At 32.2% G+C, this 20,779-nt stretch overlaps 1 protein-coding gene across 1 annotated transcript in view; it reads left to right on the forward strand.

Annotated features, from left to right (window-relative positions):
• Positions 1-20,779, forward strand: part of LOC140435099 (tachykinin-like peptides receptor 86C) — a 951,389-nt gene that overhangs the window by 838,650 nt on the left and 91,960 nt on the right. Inside the window, exon 7 of the mRNA XM_072523804.1 lies at positions 2,615-2,692. Coding sequence (XP_072379905.1) covers positions 2,615-2,692 — 78 coding nt within the window. The remainder of the gene's footprint in view (positions 1-2,614; positions 2,693-20,779) is intronic.

The following is a 20,779-nucleotide window of genomic DNA, read 5'->3' on the forward strand; positions in this document are numbered from 1 at the left end:
TGAAATGTTGAAAATTGGTGGCAGAAAAATGGAACAGGTATTAAATATTTTATTTAATAAAGTAATTGATGAAGAAAAGTTCCTTAAGAATGGTACACCTCCGAAGTCATTCTACTATTCAAGAAAGGAGACAAAGCACACATCGAGAATTACCGACCAATATCATTGCTATCACATATGTATAAATTACTAACTGAAATCATAACCAGCCGCCTAACACATAAGCTCGATTTCTATCAACCTATCGAGCAGGCTGGATTCAGAAAACATTTTAGTACCATAGACCACTTGCACACCGTAAGAACACTGATAGAAAAATGCACCGAGTACAATGTTCCAATTCGTATGGCGTTCGTCGATTTCCATAAAGCATTCGATTCCATCGAGTTATGGGCAGTGCTTGAATCTCTAGAAAATGCAGGTATAGATTCAAGATACACCAACATAATTAAAAAAATATATGAAAATGCCACCATGCAGATAAAGCTACAACGGGGAGTAAGACAAGGAGACACCATCTCTCCCAAACTATATACCCTTGCTCTAGAAGATATTTTTAAGAAACTAGAATGGAACAACAAGGGTATCAACGTCGACAGATCATACTTAAACCACTTGAGATTCGCATATGACATAGTTTTAATAGCCGATAATATCCAGGAACTAAATGATATGTTACAACAATTGAATGCAGTTTCAGGAGAAGTAGACTTAAAAATGAACTACAACAAAACAAAAATACTGAGCTTAGACCAGACAAATATAACAATACAAAATCATACCATACCATAACTGGGAAAACTAAATTAAGATGCTGAAATTAAAAGAAGAACACAACTGGCATGGGGCGCTTTCGGCAAACTAGCATATATCTTGAAAAACACCTCCATTCCTGTTAACTTAAAGAAAAAGGTGTATAACACATGCATACTAACAGTTTGTACCTACGGCTTGGAGACAGTAGCCCTTACCAAAAAATCTGCTAAAAAATTAGAAACAACGCAAAGAGCAATGAAAGGAATCACGTTTGGAATATCACTGAGAGACAAGATTAGAAACACCTAGATAAGACGTAGAACAAGAATTAGGGATATTGTGGAAGAAATTACAAAAATGAAACGGCGCTGGGCAGGTCACGTAGCCCAAAATAATGACAACAGGTGGACACGGAGAATTCTAGAATGGAGACCAAGGACGACAACAAGAAGCATGGGAAGACCTTAAAAAAGATCGGTAGATGACATAAGAGCAGTGGCAGGCAAACAGTGGATTAGATTGGTGCAAGATAGAGAAAGATGGAAGCAATTGGGAGAGACCTACATTGAGGAGTGGATAGAAATTGGTTGACAAAGAAGATGTAATAAAACCTATTTTATGTATGGCTCGAAGGAACTACTGGCAGAGGAGTGAAGGAGGTTGGTCCCTCTATTTTAAGACATACAGATAACTTAGGCATATAACGCTGAACACTTTACATTGTGGTCTGACTTATGTGTAGGTTAGTACCAAAATATTAAAATAACGCTACTCACGGCCAGTTTCCTCCGAGAATTTTAAAACTACAACATTTAAATTCTTAATTTCTGGTCATAACCTTCTAACAAACGATAAAGATTTTAGTGACATAAAATGACAATTAAAGTATCACGGACGAATATAGACTCGATCTATTTAAACATAAAAAAATTCTTGCCGTAAGAAGTTATTCAGCACACAACTTCAAAAGACAACAGTTAATAGGAAAATTGGCACTAATAAAGAAAAAATAAACTGGTTAGAAACAATAAAACTCCTTTAAAGAGGAAAAAGTCACATTTTATCTTTGTGATGTCTAATTTTGATTGTCGATCTCGTATGTTTAAATATAGAGCGACGAAGATGACGACTAAACACAGCTATGCTGAACTTAATGGCTATGCTTTTATAACTCTGTCCCGATTGTAAAACTTTGGCAATGGCAAAATAGCACGATATAAAAAGCTATCATAATTTTGTTTCTGATGACGCAAAACCTTTTTATGTCCGTATGTTTTCATACGGCCACGTATGAAAACTGTGGGTTCTGCCTATGTGATAGATGTGGAAAAATTAAATGTGCCACTTCTAGATTTTGACCTAAATATCCGGGATACAGGCTAATTATTGTAAATTTATAAATAAAATGTAATAAATTTTGTATCATTGGATTAATTAAAAAGTTCCATTTTACAAAAATAATTTGTAAAGATTTGGCTTTTCGCTAAATAAATCCAACCCGTATTTTTCAAAATATCTTGCTTCAAAATTATGTTTTCAAAAAAATGTGTAAAGAAAATATCTAGCAAATTAATTTCAAATGTTCAAAATCACCGACGATGTAGCGACCTCGGTCTGAAGAAACATGAAATCAGAAGACTTCTCATTAATGGCCATTTAAGTAAACTCCTAATTCAATGCTTACTGAAATTACAGGATTTTCTCACAAAATGTTCATTTGTTTCTGTTTTTCAATATATTTGCAATTTGGCTTCTCTTTATTTAGAAATGTTTACCAAAAATATAAGTTTGCTTTTACAATGTTTGTAGTACTTAAGTTATATTTATTTGAATTAAAAATATTACATTTTTGTTCCAGCGTAAAAAATAAACTGAGAACTGGTTGTATACTTGTGTGGCCGGATGAGAAACATTATGGTTCAACTTATGATTTATGGTAAGTTATTAGTATTTACTTGATTTATTTTAATATTCCAAGAACCAATTACCCAAAAATATAAAGACACCAGACATTATTTATCGTTTATATATTTATTGCTTACGATGTTACATCTTTTCTATACTACTGTACGGAGTTGAGTAGTGAACTTTAACTGGAAGAAAATTCAGGCTTTCGAAATATAGCTTTATCGTCAAATCATAAAGATATTTGATATCGGTCACGTTACTAATCAAGACGTTTTATTAGAATGCGAAAAGAAAAACAACTGTTAATTACAGTAAAATAGCCAAAATCGAATACCTTTGTCACATTATTAGGAACAGTAAAAGATATAAATTGCTACAACCAATTTTACAGGAATAAGAAGAAAAACAGGGCTTACGAAGACGAAGGATTTCCTGGTTGAAGAATCTACGTATGTGGTTCAACACAACAATCACAAATCTTTTTAGAGTAGCAGTTCACAAAGCATAAAATTAAAACAAAAGAAAAGGAAAGTATTTTACAGGTGTGTAAAAGAGAGCAATAATGTAAATAACTAATTTTAATTGAACGATGATTCTCTTACAACAAATATTAAGTATCCTACTAGGATAGGTCATGTGGTAAGCATGCTTCAGTGTGTACAAAAACATATAAGTCTTTTTAAAAATTAATTAGCACTTAATTAACACTTTTATTTATTTATGTTATATTATAACTATTTTTATGCAACTAAAACCACAGAAATGAATGAACTAAAATGAAACAGTTTGTTAGATTAAAAATAAATGTGTGGACTTTGACGGACCAATGAAATAAAAAAACTACGGAAATTCGACACAGTTAAAATTTTAGGTAGAGCTAAAATAAAAGGTTTTAACAAAGTATACCAACGCATTATAATAGTCTATATGAAGAATATGAAGAAAGTGAGCCTTTTAAAAGTTTTCTCAAAAGATCTCCAGTGAAGAGAGGGTATTGAACTAATAAATAAATAAAGGAAACAGATGTTTTGGGTAGTGGAAATCAAAGAAAAAATAATGAAAGGCCATTTAAATTTTCACTTTTTTTAGATATAAATCCTATATACATATTGTAGCATTTTGCGTTTTAACATATTCTTTTTGCGATTCTAAGAATAATAATTAAACTACTTTTGATTTTGTTTATAATTAGCAACTATGTGCCTGCCTTAACCATAGCTTAGCTTATAACAGCATTATTACTTTTTCTTGCTACGTTGATATTAACCACGTAACAGACCAATAGGATATCATACTATGATTATTAGACCCAATAGGTCTAATGACCCTTATTTAGAACTATAGGATAATTTTTGGCTTTAGCCCTCAAATCTTATTGCACATTTTTCTACATATGTCCAAAGACATAGTAGCTGTGTGGTTTTTAGTATGTGGATATTCTATGTAAGCCAATAATGAAAATATACCCCTAGGTATTTTATTTCTTTGGAAAATTTAATTTCTGATCCTCCCAGCACTGGTGATTTAACCCTTATTAGAAAAAGGTATGTCCATCGGTCACACTTATAGATATGTTACTGTATATTTCAAAAATCGGAGTATATTATTAGAGATAATGTCGAGGACCTGACGTAATCATTTAGTGACGTCAATCTACGAAGAAAACAATGGAATCAGGCATTGCTAAAAACATGCAGTTCTCTTCGAGAACAGAGACAGAGAGACAGAGACGAACTAGTTTTTGCGTTAGTGAAAAAGCTTTAATATTATTTTTTATTTATTTTTTTTTTTCGTGAACAATCGTTTTTAATATTATATCATTTTTTGGATCATTCTGAATAAAAAAGGTTCATTTTTCTCTAAAGTTGATCGTTTTCAACTTATAAACAATTTAAAACTGAAAAAAAAACGAAAAATGATGATTGAAGGCTCAAAAACACAATTATTTTTGAATTCACCAAACCTTGTTCTATCAGTTTCTTATACTTCAGTTTGGGCTTATTTAATTTAAAAACATTGTTTGTAGTTTTTTGAGGCCCTTATCACAACATAAAAATGGATTTATACAAAACTGTTAAATAAATTAGGACCACTTTTGGCATGAGCGACCTCTTGTATAAACATATTTTGCTGAATTTAAAACCAAAATCCTATTATTTTTCTATCATACATTGATTTGTTATTTTTTATTTATTTGTCCTCTAGATTTTTTTCAGTTCTTAAAAGGTTTATTTATAAGCCAAATTAGTGCATTGAAAATATTTTACATTTTTACACAGCAATTCTTATCGGCAGTGAAGACGGGAAGTCGTAAATTTTTATTACATCTTTCAATGAGAGATAAAATAAAAATGAGATGACTAACTGAAATGTTTAAGATTAGAGAAACATAATATGTCATGTTTATTGGAAATACTCGACATCATTAGCACGTTCAAATCCTACCCTGTCGACTAGTTTCCTATGAAATTAAAATGGTAAATGTTTTTGGGGTCCATTTCTTTTTTCGGGCATGTATATTTACGATTCCACGAGGTTTTGAAAGATCTTTACCTAAAAAATTAGGACTTTGTCAACTTTAAAGTAAACTTATTGGAGACAACAACTAAATATTTTGAACTAATCAAAATTAAATATAAAAAAATAAAATTCATTTTTACTGACAGTGTGTGTCTGTCGAACACAATTTGCTTTTCGATGCGGTTACGCCACTGGTCATCAATATTTATCGACTGTTGGTCACGTGAAGTGCTAAACAAACTCTGACTAATCTGACTAGTAATTTTTTTTTAGAGTTGAACTAATTCCTAGTTGCATTTTTGCTAGCCTATAGTGTAGTTTACTTTGTTTGATTTGTTTGATATTTTTCATATTTTCGTAATTCTGTAGTTTCGGGTAAGTTTTTCAATTAATTGTACCTAATTAACCCCGACAAGTATGGAATGAAAATATGCTGGCATGTGACTTAGAAACTTTTTATCCTCTAAATGCGATTCCATATCTCGGCAAAGAAGGTAACCAAGTAGCTACTGGTTTGGGACGTAAAGTGGTAGAATCACTAAGCGAACCTTATTACTACCGAACCAACAGAAAGGTAACATTTGATAACTATTTCACGGACTTAGATCTGACTTATAATATGCTATCTAATGGTTTAAAAATTGTTGGCACAGTTAGAAAAAATAAAAAGTTTATTCCTCCTGAGTTTCATCAATGTAAGAACAAGGAGCCATTGTCTTCTACATTTGGTTTTACAAAAAAAGCAACATTGGTATCATACGTGCCTAAGCCTATGAAAAGTGTCATAGTGTTGTCAACAATGCATTACTCGAATGAAATTAGAGAGAAGATGAATCATACACCAGAGATTATTCTCGACTATAATAAAACAAAAGGTGGAGTTGACTCGCTCGACCAGATGGTACATCAATATAAGTGCAAACGTAAAACAAACTGTTGGACTTTAGCATATTTTATGAATATGTTAGATGTATGCTGTCTAACATCTGGATCAACCTGCATCCAAACTGAAACATAAAAAGACACGAAAAAAGACGTCTATTCATAATTGAAACAGCAGAACAACTTATAAAGTCCCATATTATCCGCAGATTGAACGTAGGACTATCTAAATCAATCAGATCCCTTATGGCGAACTTTGCAGGAGAAGCAACTGCCACAAGTGCCACACCTCAGTCAACACAGAAATGAAGATGTTACTTATGGCCATCAAAAAAATCAAGAACACAAAAACAAACTTGTAACAGTTGCAGCAAGAACGTTTGCAACGAGCACAGCAGTGTAAACGTCAGTGTATTAGTTACCTAAGAAAGTAATAAAATGTCATATCATTGTAGATACTTTGGAATTATAGGTTAGAATTTGCAATGTTTTTTAATTTTTATAGACCGAACACTCACTAATTATTACTTTATTTGCTAAAAATAAAAATTCAAAAGAATTGATAGATATTTTAATAATTATAACATGAAATACCATAATATTATTGTTACCGTGTGTCCGGCGGACACACTTTGTCCTACTACTTCAGAAAAAATAAGTGTTCGGATGAGGGTTAAGGCTTTCTAATACTGTATATTTATTTAAGGTAACGATTTGTGTTTTTTTAGCATTAACTATCAGTCTCTTCTGTTTACACCAGTTATCAACCATATACAGGGCTACTTGTATTCTCCTAGATATCACCTGGACCAATTTGTCCCTGACGACGATTGAAATAGTATCAGCGTATCCTAGACATAAAAAGTCTTTTGTGGACAAATTTTTAAAAAGATGATCTACCAAGGTTGCCCAAAGTAAAAGTGACAGAACTACTCCTTGTGGACTGCCGCCACCTGCTCTTGCTTTGATGGTTGCTTTACTAAGAGTGGATATTACTATTGTATTTTTCAGAGATGACATTATCCATATTTATATTACTGCATTTGTGCATCTTCTAATCATTGCCTTTATCAAAGAGTTGGTAGTTATATTATTAAATGCCCCTTCAATATTTAAAAAAGCTCCACTACTATCTCTTTGTCCTCCATTGACTTTAAGATAATCCTCTTTAGATCATTTAACGCTGAGTTTGCAGATTTACCAAGTTGGTATTCATAAGAACGATCGCTTAGAGGATTATTTTTTATTATTGGGTCCCGTATGTTCCTATCCAGAAGCGTTTCCAGCGGTTTTAATAAAAAAGATGATGGGCTTATTAGTTTATATAACTATCGTGTTTGGTCTGATATTTTACCTACGCTAAGCAAGTATATGTTTTTAAGTATGGGGGCTACTGCTACTTACTCTCCGTAAATTTGCCATTTAGGAAACCTACTTTAATGGTATTACCATCCTTTGCCAGAATTTTATGGAATTGAGAGTAGGTCGGGATATCTGTAATCTCTTCGCAAAACTCTCTCCTCAGATGTTTGACTGATGGATTAAAAATACAAAGCTTGAGAGGAAAAAGGTGGTATTTTAGACAACAAATAAGTGGAAAATGTTTAAACATACTTACATTATTTTAATTCATCTGCAATCTATTTAAAACAAAGAGTTATTCATTTAATGATTTGTATTAAAAGTTTTTTTGACATACCTCAGAATCTGCAAATATTTTAGCCAAAATATTTAATCAGTGTATAATTGTCATGTGGAAAGAATCATAATCAAAAATTATATCAAAAATTTTTTGGTAATAATTTTTTTTTAGTAAATTTCAATAAAATCATTTTTATTAAAATAATAATCATTTTCAAAATTTTAGATTTTAATAATTTGTTTATAATACCTCTTAATAACTAATTTCCCTTAATAAAATTTTTATTTATACCATTTAATATCATGTCCATTGTTGGTGATGTCTGTCCTCAAACAAATATTTGAAATATAAGCCGCAATTATTATATAATTTATTTGTTTATCGAGTATTGAATTTGTTTGTTTTATGCCATAATTAACCTTCATTTCGAAAGGACAAACCATCTATTATGAAATAATTGTTTATTTAAGCCCTGTGAATGACACTACTTTACCTATAATATTAAAACTGAATATATATCTGTGGGCTCGGAGTTGTTTTGTTTGGCTAAATATATACGCCTACTCCTTATTTAAATACAGAACCATCTTTAAAGACGGTCGTCACAGGCTTATCGTAATTAGCAATTCGTCCCTACTAATTGCTTCATCGCACAAGCTAAGGGTGTTTTGATGGCTCCGAAATCTTGGCAGAATAATTTTATTTTAGACTTAATAGATGAACTGGTGGCTTGTCTGTATTGTTCTATAAATACGGGGGGAAAATGTCTTTTAGTATAATATTTACTTTAATTTTAAGTAAAACAAAATATAATTTTGTATTAAATCTATTGTAGGCCTTAACCTGCGAGGACTTACGCTGTCAGAAAAAATTAAGATTTTCTGTTTTACGATATAACTTTTTGTATTTTCATTTCAATTAACACCGTACTTTAGGAATCCGTCATAAATGATATACATGATTTCTAATGACACACATGATATACAGGGTGTTTCAAAAAGGTATGTCATAAATTAAATCACGCATTCAGGGGACGAAAATAAATTGATTGTATCCAACTTACCTTAGTACTAAAGTGTACACAAAAAAAGTTACAGCCCTTTGAAGTTACAAAATAAAAATTGTTTTTTTGCATTATCTCCTAAACTACTTGACATTTTATAATAAAAATGGACACGTTACTTTTTTGTTCTAAAAGCATTTTTCATAAAAAAGAAGCAACAAAATCTAAGCGCACAGAAAAATTTTAAGGGGGGTGTGCAGCCCTAAATCCCCCCAAACTTTTGGGTACGTTCAAATCAAATGAATTTTGTGGCACCATTAGTTTAACACATTATTTTTAAATGTTATATGTTTTAATTTATTGTCTCTTATCACTTTTTTCAAAAAACAGTTTGTATTGAGTTACGGCCCTTTTCATTAACCTTTAAAAAATTACGTGCAACTAAATAAATTGCTTAAATGAATTAACAAGTACAAAACATGTCTATAACCTCTATATTACAATAAATGTTCAAAATGATCCCCATTTTCTTCAATACACATTCGGTATCGTTTTAATAAGGAAAACCGAATGCGCTGAAAAATCATATTTTTCTGACGAAACTGATTTGCAGCTTCGATTATTCTAACCCTCAATTGTTGTTCGTCCTCTATTGTTACAGAATACACTTTCTCTTTCATAAACCCCCAAAAGCAAAAGTCCATGGGGTTAAGTCCTGGACTTCTGGGTGGCCAAGAAATAGGTGCGTCACGACCCCTTCCAATTTACCGACCAGGATACTGCCTGCAAAGGTATTCCCGGACTTTATTACTGCAATGCCGTGGAGCACCATCTTGTAGAAACCACATATTTTGCCTTATTGCAATCGTTTGCCAAGAACTGCAAATAATTATCACCATTTAAATTGTTGGGAAGAAATACTGGGCCTATTAGATTGTTATCCACAATTCCTGCCCAAACATTAACTTTGAAAGTCCTTTGTTGATGAGTCGTTTTTTTTTGGCGTGAGGATTTTTGTCAGCCCAAATGTGCTCGTTATGATGGTTTGTTATTCCATTTCTGCTGTAAGTAGCCTCGTCGGTAAATAAAATATTTCTAATAAAATTAACATTTCGAGTGTTTTCCATTAACAACCAATCGCAAAATCCAATCTTTTAGGATAATCTTCAACCAATAACTCTTGAACCGTTCTTAAGTGATAGGGTTTAAGCAGCTGATCCTTTAAACGCCTCCAAACCCTTACGTGAGGAACATTTTAGTTGAGCAGCTATTACCCTTGCACTTATTCCAGGAACTTCTTCAATGATTTCTAAAATGTCTTCATCAGTTGCATCCAATATTGGACGACCACTATTGCCAGCAACTTGCGATTGGAATGTACCCGTTTCCCGTAAACGACGATCAATGGTCAGAAATAATCGTCTATCGGGTGTATTTTGATTGGGGTATTTTACTGCATAACGCCTTGCGGTTGCTGCACTATTTCCTTGACATTCACCTACGATATTCCCGATAGTTTATTGAAATCATAATTTAATCTGATCCAACTTACCCAAAGTTAAGCATATCTGCCATTTCCTAAAACGTGTAGGCCATTGTAATATCAAAATTTTTAATATTTATCTTATTCACACAATAAATGATAGCTTCAAATTATTGACTATTATTGATAGAAAGTAATTGTAATTTTATGGCCAACTAGGGAAAAACTAGTTTTTCGAAAAAGTGATAAGAGGCAAAAAGGTTTTAAAAATAATGTGTTAAACTAATAATGCCACAAAATTCATTTGATTTGAACGTATTCAAAAGTTTGGGGGGATTTAGGGTTGCTTCTTTAAGTTCCATCTTTCCCTTAAGTTTTTAAGCTAGGATATTATTCTTCTTTACACATTTCGCTTTCCTCGGATTTTGCCTTGCATAATAAGTTGTAATAATGCGTATTTTTGCCCTCTCATCACATGTCCTAAGTACTCAAGTTTTCCTCTTTTAATAGTTAATATTATTTCCGCCTCATTTCCTATTCTTCTAGTTACTTCCACGTTAGACATTCTTTGAATCCATGATATTCGTAGGATTCTTCTGTAACACCAAAATTCAAAGGGCCAACTTATTCAGATTAACTTGTTTTAGTGTCCACGCTTCCAAGCCATAAAGAAGAGTAGAGAACACGTAACATCGAAGCATTCTCAGGCGTAGTTCTAGCCTTATATCCCGACAACAAAGAAACTTTTTAAGTTTAATGAATGATGCACGTGCTATTTCAAGAGTTGCACACCCCCCTTTAAATTTTTCTGTGCGCTTAGATTTTGTTGTTTCTTTTGTATGAAAAATGCTTTCAGAACAAGAAAGTAACGTGTCCATTTTTATTACAAAATGCCAAGAAGTTTAGGAGATAATGCAAAAAAACAATTTTTTTTGTAACTTCAAAGGGCTGTAACTTTTTTGTGTACACTTTTGTACTAAGATAAGTTGGATTCAATCAATTTATTTTTTTCCTTGGAATGCGTGATTTAATTTATGACATACCTTTTTAAAACACCCTGTATATGCTTATTAGAGCCGGATAGTCATTTTCTTTTACTGTTTTTATGTGTGTATAGGGTGTCTACAAGCCTGGTCGGTCATTTTACTTTCTTTGCTTACGGTTTCGTGATGGTACGTGGAGCCTTGTTGGTATAAATACTTTTAAGTATTTTTAATATGCATTTGCATATTTAGGCAAATTTAGGATTGCTAGGAACTTAGGATTTTAATGGGTGTACAACTAAGTTCATGGATATATTATAACGCCTTTAGCTTTATTTACTAGAGCTATTAAAAAAATTTAAATTATGTATTAAATTTTATGGTAATATCTGTATCAATAAGTCGTGTTTGGTATTGTCATATAGATAGTCATCGAAATAGATAGAAAAATGTTATAGATGTGGTAGCATTTACAAAAATTAAAAGTCTAAAAATATAGTGGCTTAAAGCTAGCTAAAAAAAAGTAGCTATAAATTAATAGCGGGCCTATAGAGAGTGTACGTGTACATATCAGTCTGTAAATTAGTGCCGATTTTTGCAATTTGCCACCCTAAATACCCGTTTTATTAGCATTTAATTACAATAAATAGTGATGAAAAACAATTGTGTACACATTGGTAATATTTTCTTTATTGCTGCATGCAATGTGTGCCAAGCAACACGCAAGTATTGCAATATTTATAAACGATTGTAACAAAAGTTTTTTGTTATCAACCTACTGATAAGAAAGCAATTAATTCCGCCAACAACTCTAGACTTTTGGCAAACCAATATAGGCCACACACTTTACAATATGGGAGTTTGTTATTTGCGAACATTTCAGAACAAATATAAACATTAATCTTGATCAGTCCGTTGCTTTTAACTAAAAAAACAATAAAATTATGAATAATACATCTACAGTCAATACCACAGCAATGCCTACAGTCAGTAACAACGAATCTTCAACACCCATATCTTACGTTGCTGCTATGAAATCTAGACCCAAGCCTTCCTTCCCTAAAAAGGAGCAAGCAATTATTTATCACTCAGAAGAAAACTTAAAACTATTCGTCTATGTTAAATCCACTGGTGATATTGTTGGACCTAAAAATATAATATCTGCATCTAGAATCTCGAACAACCGGATCTGCATATACCTATGCAGATATACCTATTAGGAGATTGGTTACTCCAACAAAACGTATCATAATTTGGAATGTCACCTACTGAAAATTATGAGCTTCAGACTCCACTAGTCATTGAATTTGATTCCACACCATACCGTATATTTTTATCTACTGATAGAATGGACTGCTTTATTTGTAAGAAAACTGAGCTAACAATCATCGGAAATAAACACCTCATCAACTACTACTTAAGAACAATTATCTGACGGACTCCCACTCTTTGATTAACTAATATCTAATCCTAATACAAGGCTTACAAGAAGTAAGCCTAATAATAAACACCAGACATTACCTTAAATTTTACTTCCCATTTCACGACCTGTTAATTTTTCAATAATAGATACTTATATACTGTCATTAACTCCTTCTTGAATTATTAACATATTAAAAATTAACTTTTCGCTTAAAAATTATCAGAAAAATGAAACCAACAGCCAAATTTTGAGGCAATATTTCCTAGAGTTGGTCAACACAGACTCATATGACGAGATTCTCTACAGAGGTGCGTCTAAAACTAGGACAGGTGTCGGATATTCTGTAAGAACTTCAGATAGTATCATTTAGAAGTTCTGTCTTCCACAATCTGCCTCTATCCTTACAGGAGAGCTGTACGCCATTCTACAAGAATTAAAAGGCTTATGTAACCAAACATAAGCCAACAACACTTCAATATGTACAGATTCGATGTCCTCCATCGACTCGATTAAAAATATATATTCCAAACATATAGTTTATGCCAAACATGAAGTAACAAAACTGGAATACTCTCACTTCTTCTGGAACAAACATAAAATTAATTTGGATTCCTTTACACGTTGGCATTTTAGGTAATGAGACTGATGATACTCCTGCAAATTAAGCAATTACAAACAAATCAGACCTCAAATCTGTTCAACTAGCATCAGAGAATTCAAGAATTCAAGCTCGAAATTACACAAAATACAACCTACTATCGAAACCTTTCAGCTACCTAATTCAAGTAGAAGAGACAAATTAATCGTTCGCAGGCTAAGAATTGGTCACACATGGCTGACATATGAACACCTGATGGCTTCGGAGAAATCACCTGTTTGTGAAAAGTGTAGTGAATCAATAACTGTTTAACATATTCTTACAGTGTGTCAAATACGAGCAAGAACAAAAAAATACTGTATACAAGTTCTTACAAATGTTAACCTCAGCCAATTAGAACCCATTCAGAATGTACTAGATTTCAAAAATAAAAAAAAATTAATGGGAAAATCCCAGTAGTTGGCTTCAAAATTTGTATACTGGTATGAATTTAAAACTTGTTAAAAGTGTCGTCCAAAATTTATAGATACATAACGTTTTCGATCTAGTTCAGATCATCCTCAGTGTCTTCTTTTCGTACTTGTAGCTAACACTAAAATTGCAGTGGAGACATCAATATAGGGTTTTACATATTTAAATTTAAATTATAATGCGACCCTAGGTCTATGACAATGGTTGTAAATGTTAATACTTAAAGAGCAACATGTTTCTTTGCTCGACTTGAACACGTGGTTCTTGTCAGTTCAAACGACACAGACCAACTATCAGTTGAGGATGATCTGAGCTAGATCGAAAACGTTATGTATCTATAAATTTTTGACGACACTTTTAACAAGTTTTAAATTAAATGTTTTTATACCAGTATACAAATTTTGAAGTTTTTTACTTCTGTATAAGTACGAGATTTCCTTCTATATTATATTCGCCTAACAGAAAAGTGAAATATAAACACTAGGTACGGACTCGTGATATATTCATTCCCAAAATCTAGAGATGCTGAAGAGGTATCTACTTGTTACAAAATCACTTATACTGTAACTGATTATATACAAAAGCGTATCAAAAGTAACAAGTAGAAACTCACAAGTAACGACAATCTACACCTCTAAACAAAGACGCATAATTTGCAGTTTTAACAGATATGGATTCAGTAATCCTTACGAATCACATTTATGTCTGTTGAATTTAATTATATAAATATAATTTTTACTTTTATTAGCTCTATATATGTGTGTGTGTGTTGGTATAATTATAGTGTTGGTTTATAATTATAGTGTTATTTAAATAAACTTAGAACTGTGAACATTTTTAAGGTGTTTGCTGTTTTCTCTCAACTGAAGTAAGTAAATTTAATATTATTTTGACTCTATTATAATAATTATTATGATGATAAAAGGGTTGCAAGTGTCAGTCCATAATTGAAAAGATATATTAAAAAGGTCAATACTCACAATCTAATATTTACTTTCAAAGTTTTACAGAAGCGATCGGTTTCGAGGCTTTCAATATTTGCCTCATCCTCAGACTCAGCAAAGAGTTTGTTTTGTTAAAAACCAATAATATAGATATCGCCAATAAGAAGTTTTCCGCTTACATATAGGGTACTGACTGTCTTCATCTTTTCCTTATGACACTATCATTGTAGTGAGATGATATGTTGATCATTATATACGTATGTAAATAGAAGGTCTTACAAGGTAAAGACCTTTAGGTCTTTACCTTGTAAGAACCTGTGACAAAAAAAAAACAAAAAAAAGTACATCATACTGCGTAATATGTGATTTTCCATCTTCCACAAGTTTTTAAACTATACAAAGTCCGGATGTGGCAGCTTATACTGTATGTGTATTTGTCTTTAACTACTTTTAATTTTATTACAAACCAGAAGATAATCCTACCCTTTTAATAATAAAAAAACTTTGACAACAACAACATATATAATGATCAACATATTACCTCACTACAATAGATAGAGTCATAAAGGAAAATATGAAGACAGACAGTACCCTGGATGTAAGCGGAAAACTTCATCGGTCGCTTCTTTAACACCTTGAAAATAAAGATTGTGATTGTGAGTATTGACCTTTTGAATATATCTGTTCAATTATCTATTATTTATCTATTATCTATTATATTATTAGAATAGCCTGTTAATAATATTTTGCAGGTTTGTATATACAGTCACTAAAACAAATTAATATGTCGGACACGGATTCTGCCGATGAACTCGTAAACATACCTTTAACTCCTCCCAAAAAGAGATCGAAAAAAGGCCATTTAAGGGTAGACGTTAACGTAAGGACGTAAGAAATAATTGTAAACGTGTATAAGCACGAGTTACAAGAAAATCTGGCGTTAATATTGTCCGCTGTTCAGAAAAGAGTAGCCGATAAAGTTTGAGTATCGGATATCGGAAAGAAAAGTGGAGATTACCATGAGGAAATTGATGAAAAAGGTTTTGAGAGTTAGTTTGAAAAAACGTTACCCAAATTGAAAGCAAATTCTGTGATTGTAATGGACAATGCGTCGTATCATTTCAGAAAATCTTAAAAGATCCCCACCACATCTTCTAGAAAAGCGGCTATCCAAGAATGGCTACATCTAAAAAGCATCCCCTTTGACGACTCACTTCTCAAAGTGCAACTTTTAGCACTTGTTAATATACATAAAAAACAGTATGATAAAATTATGTAGCAGCTAAAAATACAACTTTTAAGTTTGCCAACATGAAAAATGAGTTCTCTTCTTCTTGATGTGCCTATCGGTGACGAATGTTCGCGATCATCATGGCAATCTTCACCTTATCTCCCACAGCGTGGAAAAGCTGCATAGATGTTGTGTTGAACCAGGTTCTGAGGTTCTTCAACCAGGACGTTCTTCTTCCTGGACCCCGTTGTCCAAATATTTTTCCTAGCAGGATGGCTTGTAGAAGGGCATATCTGGATTCATTTCGCATAATGTGTCCAAAGTACTGTAACTTTCGAGATTTGATGGTGGTCAGTACCGCTCGGTTCTTCTTCATTCTTCTGAGGACCTCCTTATTGGTGACTCGGTCAGTCCACGGGATTTTAAGTATTCTCCGATATAGCCATATCTCATATACTTCCAATTTTTTGCACATATCTTCGTTCAAGGTAACCGATTCAACACCATAAAAAAGAACAGATTAGACGTAGCATCGCAGCATTCTTACTTTTATACCAAGAGAGAGGTTGTGGCTCTTGAAGAAGGCCCCCATCCGGTTGAAGATAGATCTAGTTTTTGATGTGGAAATGAGTAGCAATGATAAATAAACGATACGAAATTATTCGAAATTACATAAAAAAATGGAATATTTTAAAAATGAAAAACTGTAACTCATTTTACTCATTGTACCTATGTAGTTTTCCAGTACTTATTTTTCGTAATTTGATATTACTTATATGTAATAGTAAAAAGTTTTTTTCATCATTTTCAAAGAAAACCTTTCGTTTTACATCCGCAAAGTATGTTCGTTTGTGCGTTGTCGCCTATGCAATACTTGGGGACGGTTTATCGATGGATTCATATATAGTTTTGTCTCCTGAATCAAAATCTGAAAACATTATTTTGATATGTCGAACCATCTTCGACATAACCGGCATCAAAGTCAAAAATAGTAACGTCACAATTCTTCTAAATATACATTCGTTTCTGCTGACACAAATAAATGTTAAATCGAAATCGAAACGTCGACTTAATAAATTTTATTTATTAATGTTAATGTAATGTTAAATGTATAAGTCTATCTACCCAATAATATACGTATAAGTATTTTCCCTAACTTTTACACAAGAAGAGGTCTCTTTTTATATCATTAATGATAATATTATTACTTATTTCCAAATATTGGTCTTAAAGCGTAAAATGTATAAAAACAACTTTCTATTTTTTGCCTTTTGATTAATACGACAATTATCTAATGATATGTGAATGAAAGTTTACAAAAACTAATAGTAAAGTATATTACTATTATTTTAACAGTAATCCTAAAAATTATAAATAAATTTATTTCAAATTCAGATGTTATAGACTGCTAGAATCTAAATACAACCCTGTACAATTATATAAACATCAGGTTTCGCGTGTTCTGTGCATGTATTTGTTGACGGCTACTTTTCTGTTAAATGAATTTAGTATAGAAACGAACTTGTATTACAAACGTTAGTGTATTTTTTTATTACTTTTTCTTTCACGTATTTTCTTTACTGTAACTTATACCAAATGTAATGTAAAATGTATAATAACAAAATTGACGCAGTCTTGTAACACAATAAATTAAAAAAAAAATGTCGACTACTTGATTAAATGTTTCAAATATTTGAACTTATTGTTGGTTATAATTTAAATAAAAAATAGTATATTATCTTTCTCTTTATCTCTCAGAAACAATATTTACCTCTATAAGCACAAAAAATATTACGTATCCCAGTATTCTTATATATGCACTGTTTATTCTTCCTGACACATCTTATGTAACATTTTGAAATAAACAGTTTACAAAAATTTCGAACAAGACTTTAATTCCAGACATATTTTTAAAGTCCATAAATCTAGTCAAAGTTGGCGACGTCTCGAAAAATCTTTTTAGCACTTCACTAGAGTGTAACAAGTTTTTCACAGCAAGTTGAATAAACTGAAAGCTTCGGTGCTTTCGTCGATAAAGTGTAAGAAAAGGCTCAGAAAGAAATTTTAAAAAAGGTCTTTACACATTTAAGAAAAAAGGCGAACGTGATATCATGACTTATTTAAAAATAATATAGAGGTATGTTTTATAAAGTGTCATTTTCAACACTTATAAAACTAGTTATATTTTGATGTATTTTTTTATAGGTAATTAACGTGTCTCGACTACTTATGGTCATTGACATGAGTACAGTTTACAATAATATACAGATTATACATACAGACATTTAATACAGACGATACATATTTAGACCAGGTAAAGATTTTCCGATTACACTCGTTGATACAGGTAGCTAACAACTGCTTTTGATAATTGTGGTGATCACAATACGTAACAAAAAAAGTTGGCAAAAGGTTACAAGTCATTTTTTACCTTTAAACCAGGGCTTCCCAAACTGTGCGTTGCGATGCCCTGGGGAGTCGCTAGTTCTCTCGGGGGCGTCGCGTGTCAGCGCGGACTTTTAATACAAAAAATATATTTATTTGTCTTTAAATGAGTATAAAATAGATGTATTAATAAATATATCAAATAAAAAAATAAAACAAAGTCGATAGACCCTTGAATTATCCAAAATTATTCCAAAAATTGTTCAATTCGAAAATTATCCGGTCGGCTACCCTCCCCCGTGTTCCCTACTGTAGCTTTTGTTGTGATTTATTACTCGCGGGGATTTTTTGCTATCAATAATAAATACTTATATTCAAAAGAATAGAAAATCAAGACCAAGACTTCAACTGTAAAATGGACACATTGTGTCTTTCATAAAGAGACCTTAGCAGCAAAGAACGTTACACCTGAATAGAGAGTTGTGATGGATAGCATTATTAAAGTGGTGAACTACATGAAAACACGACCCTTGAAATCAAGACTTTTCCATAAAGTTTGTGAAGAAATGAAGGCTAAGGACACCTCTTTAATTTATTATTCCAGCCAACTCTCGTTGGCTGTCCAAACGCAACGTACTCGCACGTGTATACAAATTAAGAAACGAATTTTACACGTATCTACATGCAGAATAACTGAAAGAATTGTCCTGTGATTCCAGCCTAAAGCTTCAATACGACAATGACAAACTGTTTGCATTTTGGAGCTCACTTTCTCATAAATATCATGCCATCAGTACTGCTGCATTAAAGGTTTTATTACCATTTGCGACTTCGTACTTGTGCGAAACGGGCTTTTCTGCAGTTGCAGTAATTAAAACAAGTACAGGTTAAACATAAACTTAAAAAAGAAATGAGAGTTTTAATTTCTAAACTGGAGCCCCGGTTTCATAAGCTGTGCTCAAAAAAGCAAGCACATCCCTCACATTAACCAGCAAGTTACATAAACAATTATCCCTTTTCATTTTTGTGTCTATATTTTGATTTCGTTCTTATATAATAGTCTCCCGTTTTATACCGCGTTCGCGGCTTTGGGAGTATAGCAGGGTAGTCTGCTATATCTAGGGCCTACGGTATACAAGGAAGGTAACATGGCCAGTGCTACGCTTCAACCGCCTATTATTACCCCTGGTTTTACCCAAGGTACTCATTTTATTCAGGCTGAGTCGACCTGAGGCCTATATACATTTTTAAAAATGTCTAGTTATTCTTGCCTGCGGTAGGATTCGAACTCCGGACCACCGGCATGCGAGGCAAGCGAGGTAGCTGCCTTCGTTCTTAATTTCTAATAAAAACTATAAATGTTCAAATAGTGTTTTTGTTATAACTATAACCTGTTACTAGACTAGTACTAAAATTGGTAAGTAATATTGGGGGTTGGGTTGTGGGGACGCCGCAAAAAAATACAAAAGTCCCAATGGCGTCACAGTACGAATAAGCCATGCTTTAAACAATATATAAATAAAACTGAAATTCATACAAATATTTGTGAAAAAGTACACACTAAACAAAAAACTAGGTAAAATAAAAATCGATTAAAACTGCTTCATCAGTCAAGCTTTACCATTTTTATATGCAATTTTTACAGAGTGTAGAGACTATATACAAATTGGTGGTTATGGCCACCATAAGCATTTTTTTTTTTCATTTTAATGAATAAAACACTAAACAAATTTAAAATTTAAAGATGGAAAAACTTTTATACTTATTGGAAAATCTTATCAATCAACCTTCAAAGTTTCAGCCTGCTAAATATAAACCATTTTAAGAAAAAACAATGTTAAAAACAAAATGGAAACTTCTGCCACATATCGCCACAAAGCCCCCAATTATAGCCATCACTTTTCCCTATTTTTGGTCACTAAGAAGTTAATCATTATCTATAAAAAAAAAGAACAATATAACCGTTTATTGCGTCATTGTCTTATCTTCTTATTATTAGCTTAATACAAAATAAAGCCATTATTTTTTTTAATAGTTATGAAACATGATTTTTTCTCGTATATATCCACCTTACTTGGAAAAACTATCTTCAATATCCTTCCGTCTTGAATAATTTGTGGATCTGGTAGTTTACGACAATATCAATTTTGTTAATGACAAATATGTCAGAGTGCATAAGTTTAAAATTAATTTGCTTTGATTCAAATTCCGCAAGCTTTCTTCTTCTAGTTCCATCACCATTATCGCTCGTTGGATATCATGTTGGCTACCATATTCGCTATCGTGACTTTATTGACAGCGGCTCTAAATAACGATGTAGTTGATTTTATATACCATTGCCTTAGATTTTTCAGCCATGATGTTCTTCTTCTACCAGGACCACGATTACCTTGGATCTTTCCCTGAATGATCAGATGTAAAAGATCATATTTTTCAGGGTGTCTCATAATGTGACCGAAGTTTTCCAACTTGCGATTCTTTATTACATTGACCAGTTGTGTTGTTTGGTTCAGCCGTCTAAGGACCTCCTCATTTCTGACTCTGTCGACC

This window comes from Diabrotica undecimpunctata, chromosome 2 (assembly GCF_040954645.1).
Source record: "Diabrotica undecimpunctata isolate CICGRU chromosome 2, icDiaUnde3, whole genome shotgun sequence".
Lineage (NCBI taxonomy): Eukaryota > Metazoa > Arthropoda > Insecta > Coleoptera > Chrysomelidae > Diabrotica > Diabrotica undecimpunctata.